Raw genomic sequence first — 19,641 nt, forward strand, 5'->3', positions numbered from 1 at the left:
AAATGGGGTGAAAGCATCAAGAAAGCATCTTTTGTTAGGGACAAGATGGGCATGACTGGAAGTGGCTGATTCTAAAATGGTGCCACTTAAACTCCGAGGCCTCTCAAAATCAGTGGTAGGAGGGTCATAATGGGAGCCTGGGAAAGGTAAGAGAAAAATGTTTTAATTTTTGTCCAATATTTTATTATAAAAAATTTCAAACTAACAGAAGTCAAAAGAATTATACAGTGAATATGCATATACTGATGAGGGAGATATTTTTAATATATTTGTCTCCACTTGCGCTGATTTTTACCCTCATCAAAGAAATGCTCTTGAATGAATGAATGAGTGGTCTAATAATTTTCCGACACACTTATTCTGGGGAAGCCAAGGTTGTTTACTGCTACTCCTGCACAGAGTGGTCATTCCAAAGGCAGGAGTCCCTGTGGGTCTGCTTCTATAATCTGTCGTTTGGGATACCTCTTGCTCATGCTGTCTTGTCTCCTCCTTGCCTTGTTACCTTTGACTTCGTGTTGGATGTTGTACTGAAAAATTATTATGTGGACATAATTTGATGTTACTTCTTGAGAGAGGACTTTTTATTTGCTTATTCCAGGCACATGGGGGCGCTAGCAGTATAACAAATATTTATTGAGCATTATTGAGACAGTAGGAATACAGTTACGGAAAAGAAATGGTTCCTGCCCTTACAAGTCTTACCCTGAATAAGTAATGGGGTTCATTTAAATAGAGCCTTTAAAGAATAATTCAGTTCCTACAGGTTTGATCAGCATGAAGCCTTTCCTAACCTTATGCACCTGCACTCGTTAAGGAGTAGCATGCTGAGCCATGTAGAGATGCCCTGAGGTAGCAGTTCTTTTGCAGTTTTATTTTGTAGGTAATTTAGAAAATTTTATGAAATGATTATTACATTCACCACATAAAAATCTTATCAGAAATAACCAAAACAATTTTACTTCCTTTGACCAAACACCCAGGAAAAATGATGCTTTAAAACACTACACTAAGACAGTTGCTAATTCATGGCAGAAATAAAACCGTAGGCCATTTTAATATTATAAATCAAAATACTCTAAATTGACAGACCATCTGCAAGGACTTAAGTGCTTGTGTCTAGGTGGTAGAACCAAACACACACACACACACACACACACACACACACACACACACACACACAATCCTTCCACACACAAGCTCAAGAGGACCTAATTTCAGCCTTCACAAGCTGGAGGTTGGAGCAACTATCAAAATAATGTCGAGACTGATTACTTGAAAAGGAATCTTCTGTGGAGTGTAACCCATGGAGACCTTGATTTAATGATGATGACCCAAACTGAACAGTCTGCGCTCTCTCTCTCTCTCTCTTTCTGGACTTGCTATCCTTAGTCATTTCCAGGTGTTACCTCATGCTTGTTTAATGGGATGGAGGGGGTTGGTTCTCAAACAGATGAAAAATAAATTACTCTGCATCTCACACTCCTGGAAAAAAAAATACTCAACAGGAGAGCTGACTTAGGAGACTTAAGACAAACTACCAAAGTTAATATATTAATATCACTAATATGTTTTATACCCTGCAGTTTCCTTCTGTATGATTTTTTGAAATCCTTTTGTAAGACACCAAAGCCTTTGGTTTCTTGGAAACAAATTCTTGTATCATGTAAGCTTTGTTTTTAAGCTCCCTTTTTCCTACTTCTATGAATTTTCTCTATTTTGTATACCCCAATATGTTACTTGAGGCCTGCACGTCACTATCTGTGACTGATTCTTGTGAGAGAGCCAGGTTAAGTGTCTGAACTCAGGCCACATACACCAAATCTATCAAAATGGTCACTTTCAGTGGGGGATCCATATACCCTACAAAATCATTTGTCTTAAATAAGATCTAGATCAAAGTTAACTATGCTTGGGGAGATGGCATTTGCTCTGTTTAAAAATTAATGAGCAATGCTGCCAGTTAAAATTTAGAAACTTAGAATAGTATTAGACCTTGAATGTCCCTTCCCCCCCAAAAAAATGCATTTATGCCATAGGCTTAACAGTAACTAGAACCATATATATATATAGTATATATAAATACTGAGCCTCCAATGGAACCAAGGGTTGCTTGTGGTTTGCTCTATTTGTTTTCACCTATTTGCACGAAGACGGTAAGTTCTGTTGGATTCTGTGGTGCCTGCTTCCTCTTGAGGTCTTGAGCATGACCCTTACTTTATTTGGGTTTCCCATCACTGTTTAAAAAACATAGAACTGGTATTGTTAGAGTTTACAAATAATTTGTTAGAGCTCTTATAATGAGGAGGTGTTTTTTGTTTTGTTTTGTTTTGTTTTGTTTTTGCATCATAGAAGACTGAAAGGAAAATGAAATGTGGCTCTTGACCTCTAGGAATTTGTAACTTAATAAATGAAAAAGCCACAACAGGGATAATTCATGTTACATTAAAGCAATGATACGTGGAAAGTGCTGTAACAGAGGCCTAACTGAATCCAATGATGACATGGTTTACAGTTTAAAAGAATTTTAATGTCTTCCTCGGTAGATCCTGAAAAGGGGATTCTAGTTACCAAATTATTCTACAAACAGGACCAGCTACATAATTTGTGGGTCCCAGTGCAAAATGAAAATGCAGGGCCCCTTACTCAAAAACTAAGAATATCAAGACAGTGACAGCTTTCAACCAAGTGTGAGTCCTTCTCAGGGCAGGGTCCAGTGCAGCTGCAAGGGTCACATTCCCACAAAACTGGCATTGTTGTCAAATACAGTCTATGAATATGAGGAAGAGGCAATTTTTGAACAGTCCATAGGACTGTTCAATTTATACACAGGAAATTTTCTTCCAAGTAGTTCATAGGAAAATAAAGTCACTCTAAGGAAAGAAAATAATAGTCTTTCCCAAATTAGCTAATGGGATTGGGATCCAAAAGATAGAAAGTTACAATTTGCAGAAACAATTTCACAGATCTTCCACAGCTACAAAGTAAGGATAATAATAATAGTGGCAGTAGTAGCTGATGCTAATATATAGTTTATTATGTGCTGAGACTCTTTTAAGTCTAATATGATATGTACTCATTTAATCCTCAAAACAGCCCTGGAGGGTAGATACTATTATTTCTCTATCTGACAGATGAGGAAACTAACCTCAGAGAAGTTGAGAGATTGCCAGTGTTACATAGCAAGTAAGTGGTAGAACCGGGATTTGAACTCCATCTAGCTCCAGAGTCTGTGCTCTTAACCACTATTTATGCTACTTCTCATAAAATAAAGATGAGAGACGGAAAGAAGGGAGGGAGGGAGGGAGGGAGGGAGGGAGGGAGGGAGGGAAGGAAGGAAGGAAGCAGGCGTTATCCCATTATATCCATTCATTAATATCATAGGCAAGGGTATACTGTGTGTTGTGTGCATGATTTAATTTTTTCTTTTTTTGCATTTCATGTTCATAGTTTAACAGCACCCGTTCGCCCTCCCCCACTGAGTGTTGCCACATGACCCCATGGAGTAGAAAGGTACTGGTTCTGAGAACATTCCATTGTACCCTATCCCACTTTCTCCAGACACTTTCACTTTTCTTCTTTTAACTTTATGGCAAACTCTGTTGTTTCTAACCAACTAACAGGTATTCTTTTAAATCAATTTAAAGAGTAGGTACTTTCCTAACTTGAATTAAGTAAAATATAATTTAGAGAGCCATGGCATTGGCTTTTTTTCCCATTTACTCCACCCCTCGCCACACACCCCCGCCCCCCCACCCCGCCCCCCGCCACACACACACACCCCTAGGTTGCAAATAAGTGTCTGTTCAAGATGGGCATCACCTAACTCTTCTCCTGGACTTTGTAGTTCAGAGGAAAAGATTCCAACTTGCCTTATATTTATCAAGACTGTGAAGATTCAGCTTCTCAAATCAAAAAAGAAAACAGGACAAAAGGGTTCTCTGGCAGTCAATGGTCCCTGTCACCGTTAAATAAAAAGTGCTTTTGGCTGCTGGTCAGAGCCTGTAGTCAGGTCACTATTCTTTCTTTGTTTCCCAGTCCATTGTTATTCAAGGAAGGAATCGCCTACAAAATGTGGCCTCTGGTGGTGGGGGTTTCTCTCCAGCTCTTGCGCTCTCTGCCCCTTTCTGTCTCTCTTACTGCATGCAGCAAACTTTTTTTTTCCTTTTCGGAAGTTACCTAGGAAACAAAGTCTTTTGTGCTCCAACTTTATTTGAGCTATGTGCTTCCCTGGGAATAAAAAGCTGAAGAGAGAAAGAAAGTTGCAATGTTTTTACTAAAACGTTCATGGCAAACACGTTTTTCCCAAGGAGGGGTAATCATATCCTGTTAGGTGTGTTGGGGGATTTGCAGATATCCTGACAAGGTAAGCAAATGCTGGGGGTGAGCTTAAACAACTGGCTCTGGAATCTTCTCTTTAAGGGGACTTAAGAACAATTCATTTGACAATATGTGAAACCCTTTGAGTCAACAGGGCATGATGCTTCCAAATCTGAGGATGAGAAAATTTTTTTTAATGGTTCTGATTTTAGGACATAATATTAAAATCTAACTGGAATAAGAGGAAAAATTATTTCTGCAAATACCCACCTTTCTCCAAACTGTAGAAAGAAATAAAACCAGCATCAGTAGCAAAAACTAGGTCTTTTAATAATCTGAAATCAAAATTGGGATGGAGCCTTTTTAATAATCTGGGCTAGGAACCCAAACCTGAAATCAAAGTTAGACAATATTGATATCTATCAAAGGTTTGGAGAGAGAATTTTCAAATGTCATATAGACATCAAAACATCTAACTACACTGCTGGAAGAAAAGTTTACCACTGCAAAGCTGAAAGAAAATAAACAAGGACTGTTTTAGTCTTCTGAATTTGAAAAAAAGAAACCTACTTGAATCCACCCCAACAGCATTTATATTTTTAATATAGTTGGTGTGGGGAGATTGTTCACTTTTGCTTTTCCATATGCATAGAATGTTTTTACAATGTAATTCAGAAATGCCATAGTCCTGCAGTAAGGTTAACTCCTTGTGTTTTAATCCAGCCTTTCAGATTAGGTTGGTTTGTCCTTCAGATAATGTATTCTAAACTGTCTCCTGACTCTAAGTTTTCTGGCATATTTTCCAAAATGTTTCATAGGCATCCAAATCATATTCTCCCTTTGACCCTAGTCATCTAGGGCTCTCAAGACTTTAAATAGGAATTTATGGAGAGATGGATAAAGAGAAAGTGATCTACCTCTCACTGGATTAGAGACACATTTTTATTCAGTGTGGAGTTCTGGCTACCTTGTCTCTTGTCTTAATTCCATTTGACCTAAAAAGCATGTTTATTAAATCCGTTTTTTCCTTTTGTGTCACCTGACTATTGAAATTACAACTTTCAATTAGTTGTGTTTACTAATTATTTCTAGGAATACTTCCTTTGACCTAAAAGCTTTTTCTGACCAAATCTTTCTTAACTAAACTGTGAAACTCCAAATATGTGTGGTTGAGTCTGAATGTACTTCATTTGCAGTCCCATCCCCCTGAGGACGAAGATACAGATGTCATGTTAGGGCAGAGACCGAAAAACCCAGTACACAATATCCCCTCGACACTGGACAAGCAGACCAACTGGAGCAAAGCACTACCTCTCCCAACACCAGAGGAGAAGATGAAACAAGATGCTCAAGTGATTTCTTCTTGCATTATTCCCATCAATGTTACTGGTATCGTTCTGTTCTTTTCTTAGGGGCAGTCGGGTCAGAATATTCTGTGTATTAAATATGTTCGAAAGCTGTGCTGCTGGGAGCACCAATTAAGAATACATCTTTGTGAACAAGTAATAACTTTTTATTAGGATACAACCCAGAAGATGTTCAATATGCTTTTGTCAGGTTTTGAACATCAATTTGCATGTGTTTCATTGGACCGCTTGTTATGTAAATGATGGACAGTTTCTTTTTAAAAAAAGTCACCAAATAGTTCTTTGGCCATAGCTGACTGAAATAATTGAGAAAGCAGCAGTGATTAATCATATGATAATGATGCATGGCACCACAAGAAAGAAAACAGCAAACTCTGGATTCCTAAAACTGCAAGTAATGATCCTGTAGACCAAGTATAAAATCTGTTTTCATGTTTCCTTAGGTTAAGGTAGGCTTGTTTAAAATATTGTTTAGAATTCTGCAGTGATTTTAGGGATTTTTTTACCTAAAAGTATATGGATTCATAGATGAAAGCTGAATTCTCCTCTAAAGCCAGCAAACCTGTCTTTCATGCACTCTGCTTTCCTCCTCCTGTGTTTTGAGAGTGAATATTAGTCTAGGATGAATGCAAGGCTCTCCAGACTTTTCTGGAAAAGTTTATTGGCAGCAATTGTAAATTCCAGGATTGAATATGGTAATCTTTGTAAGTAAAATAATGTTATGAAATATTCTAACGTTCAAAGATGAAAATTAAATGATCTCTTTATTGGGCTTTCTTTAAACATCTCTAATAGTTATATTTTAATTTATTTATATATTCAAAATTTCAAAATGGCCATATTACGACTGATTTTCATCCTAGTACCATGTGACTAAAGATTGTATGTTACTTGAGATGCATTTTGGACACAGGTATTATTAACCTCGCTCAAATTTCTGTCACATAAAGTAGGGAGCAAATGATGACCTGATTATCTGGCATAGCTATTTCGAAACTCCCTGGGAAAAAAAAAAGGAATTCTAGTTGTCCAGCTGGTTGTGAGCTTGGGGTTAATTTTCCTGATGACCTACTCAACTTGTAGGATAAGTTATTCTAGGGATGTGTACTTTATGTGATCTCCATAATCTAAATGGGATGAAGTAGGGGAGTTCAGCTGTCCAAATGGATCATTTTTGGCATCCTTGTAAACTAACTTTCCATTCTAGGGACATCTGATTATTAGCAACAGGTGCTTTCTTCATGGCACTGTATGTAAAATCTTGTTTTCAAATTTAGTTCTTTGATTATGAGTCTTGTGATTCAGGAAAAGGGAAGATCTTTCCTTCTGCTTTATTTCAGGAACTCTCAGACTAAAGTCCCGATTATCTGTTGATTTCAAGAGCTTTAATTAGCAAGTTGTTGATTATGCCCATATAACACAAAGTGTCTGTCTGTATGCCATGTGTTCTACAATTATCGTGATTAGAATGAAGGATTTTAATTTTTTATTGGAATTAAGAAAGGGAAATTCCATTAGTACAAATCCTCTGATAATATTGTAATTATTTATCATGCGATAGCTCATACAGATTTCTCAAAGTGAGTTCTACAAACTGTTGTCATTGTGATGCTAAGCAAAACTCAAACTGCTTCATTATATAACTGAACAAAGTTTAACATGCCATCCTGCCCCATGCTTAACAGTCAGGATAAATAATGAGACACCCAAATTGCAAAGCACTTTTGTTATTACGGCTTCCTGAGGCAAAGCTTACTCTGAAAAATGCATGGCATATGCCTATGCCCAATGAATTTGGGTTCTCGCCTCCTCCCTCAGCATTCTAGATTGGATAGTACTGCATGTAGTGTGTATAATGTGGTTATGGAAAGAGAAACTAACAGGTATCATAGTTCCCCCCACCATTTACTAAAGCAAACATACACATGTTGTAAAGACAGCTTTATTTACAGTTGGTACAGAAGGTAGATCCACTTAAGTGCAGAACTTGGGACTGCCTTTTATTATTATTATATAGTGATAAGACACTGGTGCTAAACCAAAAAGTGTTCAATTTAGTCAGTAGAAGAAAGTAGACAGAGTTACATGATGATTTTAAAAAAATCTCTAGGCTGTTGTTTCCTCCCAGCATGTGTGTATTTTTTGGTGGGAGGGAGCATATAGTGAGTAGAGGAGAAAAATATTCACAAAGATCTTTTAATGAAGAGGTAGGTCAAGATATGTTAGCTGAACTAATTCAAGTTAACATCTTGGCTATGGATCTACTGTGCAAAGATATCAGCTTCAGAGAGCTCAGAAATAGAGCAGTAAATAGTAATAACTAACGGTTTAGGTCCTTCAGAAGTCATTTCTCTGTGAGGGCTATTCTTTGATGTTATTTTTCTCTCCTCATTCTTTTGATTTTCCTTCTTTGCTTGTTACTTTCAGCAGTGCAAGCCATTCTGGAGAGCTGTATTCAGAAGTAAAGCTTAACGTACTGCAGCATAATTTAAATAAGAGCTGAATAAGGGCTCTTTTATATTTGTTTACAGGCTTAATCCAAACTCTTTCTTTACTTCAATAAAAATCACTGTGTTCCAAGCAAATGAAAATGTGTTTGCCATTTCTAACAGCTAATGAGATTTATTTGTGGGTTGCAGGAGTTGGTTTTGACAGAGAGGCTAGTATACGCTGCTCTCTTGTTCATTCACAATCTGTACTACAGCGGAGACGAAAGCTGAGGAGGAGGAAAACCATCTCTGGTATCCCCAGAAGAGTCCAACAAGAAATAGGTGTGGTATAAAACTGTTAATCGTTGATGTTCTGTTGAGTTCCAATTTTAAGGAGATGAAATAGAAGCTGACCTTTAACCAGCTTCTTATAAAAAAAGTCAATGCTATAACTTGTAGAGGTTTTGAAATGGAGTATATTTGTTTTATGTTTAGCAAGCCAGGTGGTATTACTTTTTAAGTCTCTGTTGTTGACTGAGAATGTTTGATCTTATAGATTTAGGCACATACATACATTCAGGTCTTATGGCTGAAATGTAATTTCAGCGAATTTTGCTAATTTTTAAAAGTTCTTTTAAGGTGGAAATTAGGAATGAAAAGTAACAAGATTCAATGAAAGATTCATTTAGAAAAGTATACCTTTATTTGAAGAGAGATGTATTTTATGATATTAATAACTGAAAAAGGTAAATCTCAAGCATACTAAATTAAATATTGAATATTGATAACATGATATCCTTGATGACATTTTTGGGTTTTTTTTTCTGTTAAATGTGTTTACGATATCTCTCCCTATGTTTATTATTATTTTTTCATCTCTTATAAATAAGACTTTTATTTCTTATAGTGAATTCTAAGATTTTATTTCATTGTGTTTATATTATGAAATAAAAATTAACAGTGGCCAAGAAGATAAAATACTTTAATTTACAAAAATAGTAGTCACTTATTAGGGCAAAGTACTTTGATATCGAAGAGAGAGAGAAGTAACAAAATATCTAAAAGTATATCTTCTCAGTATATATACTCACATACATACATATATATATAGTGTGTATATCTATATCTATCTATCTATCGAGAGGCGGGGGGCAGAGATGGAGAGATTGCCCAAAGAATTTCAAATTCTCCTAATTTTATATGCTATTTTTTTTCTGTAAGAAAAAGCTCCAGCATGCCAGTGCCCAGATTTGTGAGTGTCTCTCAGAATGTGTTAATATGCTGTTATATAAAATATCTCACTATGCTTTCCATGTGCCCTAGATTCTGATGAATCACCCGTGGCCAGGGAAAGGAACGTGATTGTGCACACAAATCCAGACCCTTCCAACACTGTCAATAGGAGGTCTGGAACCAGGGACTCAGAGTGCCAAACTGAGGACATTCTGATTGCTGCTCCATCCAGAAGGAGAATCAGAGCTCAGAGGGGTCAAAGCATTACAGCTTCCCTTTCACATTCCGCTGGCAACATTTCTGCGTTGGCAGACAAAGGTGACACCATGTTCACAGCTGCAGTCAGCAGCCGCACAAGATCGCGGAGCCTTCCCCGGGAAGGCAATAGAGGCGGAGATGCTGAGCCCAAAGTTGGTCCTAAACCCTCAGCATATGAAGAGGGGGAGCCTTTTGTGGGTGACCGAGAAAGAACCCCTAATGATTGCAGCGAGGTCCCCAGCAGCCCAAGTGCCCAGGAACACCACCAGCCTGCTTTGGGCCTAGCCTGTTCTCAACATCTTCACAGCCCCCAGCACAAGTTAAGTGAGAGAGGGAGGTCACGTCTGTCCCGAATGGCTGCTGATTCTGGCAGCTGTGACATCTCCTCCAACTCAGACACCTTCGGGAGCCCCATACACTGCATCTCCACAGCTGGTGTCCTCCTCAGCAGCCATATGGACCAGAAAGATGACCACCAGTCATCCAGTGGCAACTGGAGTGGGAGCAGCTCCACATGCCCCTCACAGACCTCAGAGACAATCCCTCCTGCAGCTTCTCCTCCCCTCACTGGCTCTTCACACTGTGACTCGGAGTTGTCACTAAACACGGCCCCTCATGCTAATGAGGATGCCAGTGTCTTTGTGACAGAGCAGTACAATGACCACTTGGATAAAGTGAGAGGCCACCGGGCAAACTCCTTTACCTCCACTGTGGCAGATCTTCTGGATGACCCCAATAATAGCAACACAAGTGACAGTGAGTGGAATTACCTACACCACCATCACGATGCCTCCTGCCACCATGATTTTAGTCCTGAACGCCCCAAGGCAGACAGCCTGGGCTGCCCAAGCTTCACAAGCATGGCAACTTACGACAGCTTTCTGGAGAAGTCTCCATCAGACAAAGCTGACACTAGCTCTCACTTTTCAGTGGACACAGAAGGATACTACACCTCCATGCACTTTGACTGTGGTCTCAAAGGTAGTAAGAGTTATGTCTGTCACTATGCAGCCCTGGGCCCAGAGAATGGCCAGGGCATTGGAGTTCCTTCTACTCTTCCGGACTGTGCCTGGCAGGACTACTTAGACCACAGAAGGCAGGGGAGACCAAGCATCTCTTTCAGGAAACCAAAGGCAAAGCCGACCCCACCTAAAAGGAGCTCATCATTGAGGAAGTCTGATGGAAATGCAGACATTTCTGAGAAGAAAGAACCAAAGATTAGCGGTGGCCAGCTCCTGCCTCACAGTTCCAGGGAAATGAAGCTGCCCCTTGATTTCTCCAACACACCTTCTCGTATGGAAAATACCAGTCTTTCCACCAAGCAGGAACCTTCTTGGATTAACCAGAATGAACATTGTATTAAGGAACCTCAGTTAGACACCTCAGATATTCCACCATTCAAAGATGAAGGTGCTGAATCAACTCACTATGCAGACCTCTGGCTTCTAAATGACTTGAAAACAAATGATCCTTACAGATCTTTATCTAATTCAAGCACTGCTACGGGTACCACAGTTATCGAATGCATCAAATCTCCAGAGAGCTCTGAATCCCAAACATCCCAGTCAGAATCAAGAGCTACAACCCCATCCCTTCCTTCTGTTGACAGTGAGTTTAAACTGGCTTCACCAGAAAAGCTGGCTGGCTTAGCATCTCCATCAAGTGGCTACTCAAGCCAGTCTGAAACACCAACATCCTCATTCCCTACAGCTTTCTTTTCTGGTCCACTGTCTCCTGGAGGTAGCAAAAGAAAACCGAAAGTCCCAGAAAGGAAATCCTCATTACAGCAACCCTCTTTAAAAGATGGAGCTCTGTCACTAAGTAAAGATCTTGAACTTCCAATTATACCTCCTACCCATCTTGACCTAAGTGCTCTTCATGTCTTGAATAAACCATTCCACCATCGTAACCCACTGCATGTTTTTAGTCATAATAAGCAGATCACAGTAGGGGAAACACTGAGGTCGAATCCTCCACCATCCCTTGCAATTACACCAACAGTCCTGAAATCTGTTAACCTTAGGTCCATCAGTAAGTCTGAAGAAGTTAAGCAAAAAGAAGGCAACAATATGGAACTCCCCTACTTAGAGCAAAGCACTCTCACAATGGCTGTCCTGTCTCCAGGTAAGATTAGGCCACATATAGCTAAGAAATCAGTATCACGTCAGTACTCCACTGAAGACACCATGTTGTCCTTTTTAGATTCTTCTGCAGTTGAGATGGAACCAGATAAACTACAGTTAGAAAAAAAACGTGCTTTTGATATGAGGAATCATTGTGATCCAGAAACAGTAACCTCAGCTGGTAACAATATTCTAGATTCAAGTATCACAAAAGACCAAATGCATGTGGAGAGTGAGCCTATTCCAGAAAACACACCAAGTAAAAATTGTGACTTTCCCACAGAAGGATTTCAGAAGGTCTCTACTGCCCACCCAAATGATTTGGAAGGTAAAATACTACAATATGGAGTTGGTCCAGATGGAGCCCTAGTACAAGTCCAGAAGGCATCCTCTGTAGATCAGGAGGAAGTTGCATACCCTGAGTCTGTGGATGTGCTCACACCTCAGTCAAACTCACCAACTAGAACCACAGACATAAGCAGTCAACTTAAGCATCAACTTGGGATGAGCCGCCACCATGACAAAGTGCCTGGGAATATCAGCTATGAAGCAGAGCTATCAACTGTAAATTTATGCCCTGAAAAATGTTATGAGCAGGAAAATATTGCTTCAGGTATTTCAGCCAAAAGTGCCTCTGATAACAGCAGAGCAGAGGAGACCCAAGGAAGTGTGGATGAGGTTTCATTGAAAGGTCAGTTTGTCACTATGGATAGGGGTCTCATGGCACTTCCTGAAATGCTTCTTTCTTACATTCCCCATAACATGGTAGAGTCCTGGGTGTTGGGTTCCCTCCACTATTTCTTTACACTTATTAAAACAATTGAAATATATGCTTTTGCTATTGAGGGACTAGGCTGTGGCAGATATCTCTTGCATTTTAAAGATGGCAGTAAAGTAACTGTTATTTGTTCCCTGAGTCAGTAAAGCACAGCAAATACGCTGGGTAACTTTCTCCTAAAGATGCTTTTGTTCTTAATTTAAGAATCGTCACCAAATGATGACTCTGTGATTTCACCACTTAGTGAAGACTCTCAGGCTGAAGTGGAAGGTGTGTTTGTGTCTCCAAACAAACCTCGAACAACTGAGGATTTATTTGCAGTCATTCACAGGTGAGGCAACAATATGAAAGGTTTTGCTTTTTATGGTGCTCCTCATTAAATGGAAATATGAGAAAGCCTTGTGTACTTGTAATACATTCAGCAAAAAACAAAATCAAGCAAAGAAAAATTTCTAAATCTAATTGACAGACTTGTATTCAAGTTGGGAAATATGAGTCATTATATATAGTTAGATTGACCTCAATTGAGACTTTCCTAAGAACTGGTGAAGGAAGATGTTTTTTTCCTAGGAAAGACATTCTGGAACAAATTTTTATTTGAAAAACAATTAGGTTAAGTAACTGAGAGAGAAAGCTCACACTCTAGTGCAATCTCTAAATTTTTTTTTATAGAAAATTATTTTTTATTATAATTCTTTCAGCCTATAGCTATACAAGGCAAGAATATTCAAGGATCATTTTTCTTTTCTTTCTTTTTTTTTTAAACATTTTTTTTATTTACTTTTTAAATACATTTGTCTCTGCCTCCCCCCCACCTCTTTCCCTTGCCCCCTCCCTCCTTCCCTCCCTCAGCTCTTCCCCTTTGGTTTTGCCCATGAGTCCTTGCTATATGTTCCTTGACTTTCCCCTTCCCTTCCTTTTCCCCGCCCCCCCTCCCTCCTTCCCTCTTGTCTCTGTTGATTTCTTTTCCTTTCAGTGTTGCTGGTCTTATTTTCCTTGCATCTTTGTATTGTTGGTTAGGTTCCACTTATAGGTGAGATCATATGGTATTGATCTTTCGCCCCCTGGCTTATTTCGCTTAGCATAATGCTCTCCAGTTCCATCCATGCTGTCGCGAAGTTTAGTAGTTCTTTTTTTCTTTCTGCTGCATAGTATTCCATTGTGTATATGTACCATAATTTTTTGATCCAATCATCTGATGGGCATTTAGGTTGCTTCCAACACTTGGCTATTGTAAATTGTGCTGCTATGAACATTGGGGTGCATAGGTTCTTTTGTATTGGCTCAACACCATTTATTGAATAGGCTGTCTTTACCCCATTGTATATTCTTGCCTCCTTTGTCATAGATTAATTGACCATATAGGCATGGCTTTGTTTCTGGGCTCTCCATTCTGTTCCATTGATCTGTCTGTCTGTTTATGCCAGTACTATGCTGTTTTGATTAATATAGCCTTGGAGAATAGTTTGATATCAGGTAGTGTGATATCTCCAACTTTATTCTTTTTCATTAAGATTGTTGTGGCTTTTTGGGGTCTTTTGTGGTTCTACATAAAAGCTAGGATTATTTGTTCTAGTTCTGTGAAAAATTGGTATTTTTGGTATTTTGATAGGGATTGCATTGAATCTATAGATTGCTTTGGGTAGTATAGACTTTTTAACAATGTTAATTCTTCCTATCCATGAGCATCGTATATGCTTCCATTTATTTGTATCTTCTTAAGAATGATTTTGTTTTCTTGATAACTTAGAGTGTACAGAGCTTTAAGATCTCTAGGTGTGGTTTAGGTTTTCAGCTCCTCACAGAAAGTTGGCTTACTGATCAATACACTTTTGATGTTCCTAGGCAGCTATGGACAATGTTACTTGCAGCCCAAAATGGATTGACTTATTTAAGAAATTGTTTTATATGGAGGAATTTAAAAAGAAGACCAAGTAGTGTGATGTACCTCACCCTCACACACACACACACACACACACACACACACACACACACACACACACATCCATCACCCAAGCCTGTTAACCAGCAACCTATGGCTAATCCTGTCCCATCCACAGATCCATCTACTTTGCTCTTCTGGTATTGGAAGCCAACCCCAGACATCAGATCATTTTATCTGAATTGCAGAGAGAGGTTTAATAATAAAAATCTACAGTCCTTCACCATCTAGTCCAAGGGTGGCCAACCCAGGGCCCATGGGCCGCATGCAGCCCTGGATCACTATGACTGAGGCCCAACACGAAATCATAAATTTACTTAAAACATTATGATACTTTTTTGTTTTCATTACTGTTTGTGTATTTAATGTGTGGCCCAAGACAGCTCTTCTTCTTCCAGTGTGGCTGAGAGATGCCAAAAGTTTGGACACCCCTGGAGTCAGACAGCAGTATTTTCTTATACTAAAACATCCAAATCAGTTTTCCTCTGGAACCTCCAGCCTCCACATTAATTATTTAAAGTGGTCATTTCCAGAACCTAATTTATGTCCAATGGCTATCAGAGAATTTCCCTCAGGCTGTTAGTGCTACAAGGGTAAGGACTGTATCTTACTCCTCAGCTTAATAGCCCTAATACTTGGTATCCAATCAAATAGGGTGCACCAAAATGCTCATTAAGGAGATCTGTGAATGTGACTTAACACTTTGAGTTTCCTAAAAATGTATCTGGACTGAGATTCTTCCTTTTCTTAAAAGGTCTAAGAGGAAAGTACTTGGAAGAAAAGATTCTGGGGACATGTCCGTTCGAAGCAAATCAAGAGCTTCACTTGGCAGCAGTAGCAGTAGCAGCACTGGTTCTGTCACTTCACCCAACAGCAATGTGACCACCCAGAACAGCCAGAGGTCTCCTGGCCTCATCTACCGAAATGCTAAAAAGTCCAACACATCCAACGAAGAGTTTAAGCTGTTACTCCTCAAGAAAGGCAGTCGTTCAGATTCCAGTTACCGCATGTCTGCTACTGAGATCCTGAAGAGTCCCATCCTACCTAAACCTCCTGGGGAGCTCACAGCTGAGTCCCCACAAAGCACCCATGAGGTCCATCAGGGGGTACCTGGGGCCGAGGCATTGTCCCCACTCTCTCCATGCTCCCCAAGAGTAAATGCAGAAGGGTTTTCCTCGAAGAACTTTGCCACCTCAGCATCATCAAGGGTTGGACGTTCCCGGGCTCCCCCTGTGGCCAGTAGCAGCCGCTACAGTGTCCGCTGCAGGCTGTACAACGCGCCCATGCAGGCCATCTCTGAGGGCGAGACAGAAAATTCTGATGGGAGCCCACATGATGACCGATCCTCCCAGAGCTCAACATAGGTGTTCTGTGCCAGGCTGGCTGTCAAAGGCGAATACCCTTAGTCATATGAGGATGGGGGAATAGAACAGAAAGTTAGGGAGAAGTCAGCACATCATGGGGTACCATCACTTACTACCAATGAATTTCTAAATATTTGCTGGGGAAACAAAAGGTGGTTTGGTCTTTCTTGATTATTTTCCATGTTTTTAAGTAGCTGCACTGTCTTTCATATTTTCCTTTAGCTTAGTTTGATTTACCCAATGCCATTCCTTTTGATAATATAGGATTTTAAAATGTCCGCTTTTCATGAAACCTAGAAAAAAAGTTTTCCCAGAGCTGCCTATTCAGAAAACAACCCTCACTGTCATAATTCTTAAGAAGATGAAATTACTCTGGAGGTTTGGTATTTTTTTACATTAAAATGAACTAAAGCAAAATTTAGAAGAAAGAACTACACACATGTAAATACCATATTTTTGATAAAAATGTGTAAATAGATTTATCAATGACGAGTGGACATGTGGCAAATTATCTACTGCACACCAACTGTTTATACAACACAACAGATAAAGTGTAATAATTGTATTCTGTGAATACCATTTTCATATCAAATACCATATTTAAATGTCCACCAATATGATTTCTAAGTGATAAACCTCATATATGAATTTTAAACTGGTGAAATAAAGGAAATCTTGAGGTCATATACTGAAATGTGATTAATTTAAACCAATGAATTCAGACCTAACCATTTTTGTGACAAATTGCAGCACCAAACAAGCTAATAGTAGTAATCATATGGCTATGATTTGCCATGTGGAAATTTGGACAGAATGAAAAGCATGCTTTTGATTTTTTTAATCAATGAGAGAAATTATCATTGTCAACACAAAGCCCTGAACAACAGCATTTGACGGTATCCTTTAAACTTTAATTTGTCAGTGGATTGCTTTAAAGAGAATGAGTAGGGAAAGCTAGTTAATTTTAGGTTATGTTTTATATTAGGCTACTGGGGACATAAACAGTCATAATCTGATTACTATAATCCTAAAACTCCTTAAACAGTCTAGCAATTAGCTCCAGGTTCTTTAACTAACAAAAATAAAACATAAGCATGCCACAGAGCTGTTGATTTAGCAGTGAATACCTGCAGTGAGTTTTCAGTGAAGCTTCTTTCCGTGCTGATGAGATTCGTGCTACCTAAAAATTAACAGAGATGACACTGTGAACAATGTAGTTGGGAAATAGGTATGCATATATGCATTATTTATATTCACTGTTAAGCTGGGAATGGGGAACAGCTCTGATTCACAATGCTACATGCAACTGAGTTTTTGTCTGATTTTATTATATCTGCTTGATGGCAAAAGGGGAAGGGTGGTGGGTGGGAAAGGAAATGTCAGGCAAGTGCTCTGATAAAATGAAGGCAGGGAAACAAGCTGAATTACTTGAAATTACTTGAATTTTCTTGTCTTAAAACTGAAAAGAAAATGTAGTTACAAGTTTAAATCTGCAAATAGTTTTTACACCTCTGATTTTGACATGAACTGATGCTAATGTTTGAAATATGTCAGAAATATAGGCAGTTATGTACTTAGAATATGTTTTTAATGGGAGAAGGTAGAAAATGGAGAGAACTAAAGAGGGAGATTGCCTATAAAAGAATAGAATGCAATTAGAATGATAGAACATGCCAGAGTTACCAAGAAATTGATATGCAGCTGGCTTTAAGCTTATGCAAGTGGTATTTGGGAAAGTAGGATGTGTGAAAGGGGGGTTGTGGTTTTGATTTAATTCATGCAAAATGAAGGAGAAAGCCTGGTCTAAGAACATGCTGTCTTTCAAAAGAAACACTTTCTAAGATGTTACAGATTGAGAATTAGAGAATCTGATTGTAGTTGGGTTGTTTCTTTGTTTGTTTGTCTGGAAAGAAAAAATAAGTCTGGCTTCTACTATTTGTTTTCACTATCAAATTGTGTTTCTTAATTTCTCGTCATCCTTGTATGTAAAATGGGTGCTGAGGGTGGCGGGGTAGAGGAGGGAGAATGTGTGTATGTGTGTGCACATGTGTGCACTCGCACACTCTTGTGCTGGGATAGATAAGCTACCTGGTAAAGGGTACATTTGAACATTTACGAAGTGTTATACTTTTTATTAAAAGAAAAATATTTGGGGGTTTGCAAAACAGACCATCATTTCTCATTGGAACCCATTAGTTAAGAAAACCAGCATGGTTTGACGCCACATGGAAACATGAATATCTTTTTCTCATGCTTTGAAAAGTACACTTGGCAAAATTTTAAAAATAAAGTTTTTAGACAAATGTGATAAGAAACAGTCATTTCCAGTCACAATAGGTGATCTTTTGTAATTTTCATAAAAGCAGTTCGTTTGCAGTATGGCTTTGTGTAGTTAGGGGTTTTTAAACGTAAAGGTATGTGGGCTTTAAAAGTGATTCTAAATCTTGAATAGAAAACATGATTGGCTTTAATAAATGTCACCTTTTTATTATTGACATTAATTTAAGTAATGGTACCATGTATATTTTAAAATACATATTGACTTGAATTGTGAGGCAATAAAATACCTTCTGTATGTAATGATCATGGAACTAACCCTTATAGTTTTACTTATTTTGTTTACTCTAAAAATCTATAGCAGAGTTTCTCTATTTTATATTTCATAGATTTAAAAAAAACCCAAATAAAAATGGATTTTAAATTCACTGTGGAAAAGAATATTGAGTAACAAACTGAGTTAAAAAAAAACACCAAGGAATTCCTTCGTAATGTGGAATATTCTACATGGCTTTATTACATAGCATATAAGACCAAGATTTAGAGGACTGTTTTCAACATCACTGCCATCTTAAAGCAGGGTACACACATTAGGTATTGCAAAAAACATCAATCCAAACTTATCTTCCGTTGTTTGCACTGATGGTATTTTTTTTTTTAATGTTTGTACAACATGTCTATGTTGTGTGGGAGAAATATTTTTCCTTTTTGATTTTTTTTAATGTTTGGCTAAGTAGAGGACATGGACTAGTTATAGCAAACAAAACACACTGTTTGCTCTTGCCAAAGGTCAGTGAGTGAGTACATTAGCTACAATGGTGGCTGACTTAGAAAACTAGATCATGACAAAGATTTAAAACTATAAAGAAGGTTACAGTGTAACTATTTCGGTACTAGAACCAGTTCATGCTGGCCAAAAAGACAATGGTTTATGGACTTGCATCCATTTTGTATTTTTGTAATATTGTAAATATGAACTTTTTAAATTGTTGCAAAAACGGTTTCTTTTGTAAGTTTTCAACGTTTACATTCAATTCAAGCCTTTGTATATTTTAGAGCTGTGCAACACTTTTAAGTCTTGTATTTATTTTTAGTAAAAATGGTGACAGTTTTATCGTGAACCCCTCTCAAAAAAATGTACCAGGAAAGTTTGATTACCTAGGACGTGTGTATAGAAACTGCAAATAAACGTGACTGCAATTAAACAACCGGTTTCTCGCTTCATTGTTACATAATTGCATTCTTGGGGTTTCCCAAACACATGAGTTTTACAGGGAAATGGACATAAAAGAGGGGAACTGCTATGGCAAAAGTATGAACAAAATAATAATAATAATAAATATTGTCTCTATAATGGGCTGTAATCTAGCTTTGTATTTGAGAGGAGAAAGAACATGTTTCCAATGTTGGATATACTTTCCTTGTAGCTCTTCTCTCTGAGCCAGGAAAAGATAACTGACTTGACCTTGAAATATTTGCCTTTGCTTTTCATAAGTACTCAGACTGTGCCTTCTTTCCAAGATGCTCAGCCTCGAGAGAGATATAGATAATAT

The 19,641-nt window shown here is 38.4% G+C and overlaps 1 protein-coding gene across 1 annotated transcript in view; it reads left to right on the top strand.

Moving 5' to 3' along the window:
* NHS (NHS actin remodeling regulator) overlaps positions 1-15,877 on the top strand; it is a 348,656-nt gene extending 332,779 nt beyond the window's left edge. Inside the window, exons 4-9 of the mRNA XM_054581103.1 lie at positions 3,448-3,510; positions 5,514-5,706; positions 8,324-8,455; positions 9,437-12,418; positions 12,710-12,836; positions 15,202-15,877. Of these exons, the coding sequence (XP_054437078.1) occupies positions 3,448-3,510; positions 5,514-5,706; positions 8,324-8,455; positions 9,437-12,418; positions 12,710-12,836; positions 15,202-15,811 (4,107 nt within the window). The 3' untranslated portion in view covers positions 15,812-15,877. The remainder of the gene's footprint in view (positions 1-3,447; positions 3,511-5,513; positions 5,707-8,323; positions 8,456-9,436; positions 12,419-12,709; positions 12,837-15,201) is intronic.
* Positions 15,878-19,641: the final 3,764 nt, after the last annotated feature.

Source organism: Pteronotus mesoamericanus, unplaced genomic scaffold (assembly GCF_021234165.1).
Source record: "Pteronotus mesoamericanus isolate MK-2021 breed Mesoamerican mustached bat unplaced genomic scaffold, CSHL_Meso_final contig_65, whole genome shotgun sequence".
NCBI classification, from domain to species: Eukaryota; Metazoa; Chordata; class Mammalia; order Chiroptera; family Mormoopidae; genus Pteronotus; species Pteronotus mesoamericanus.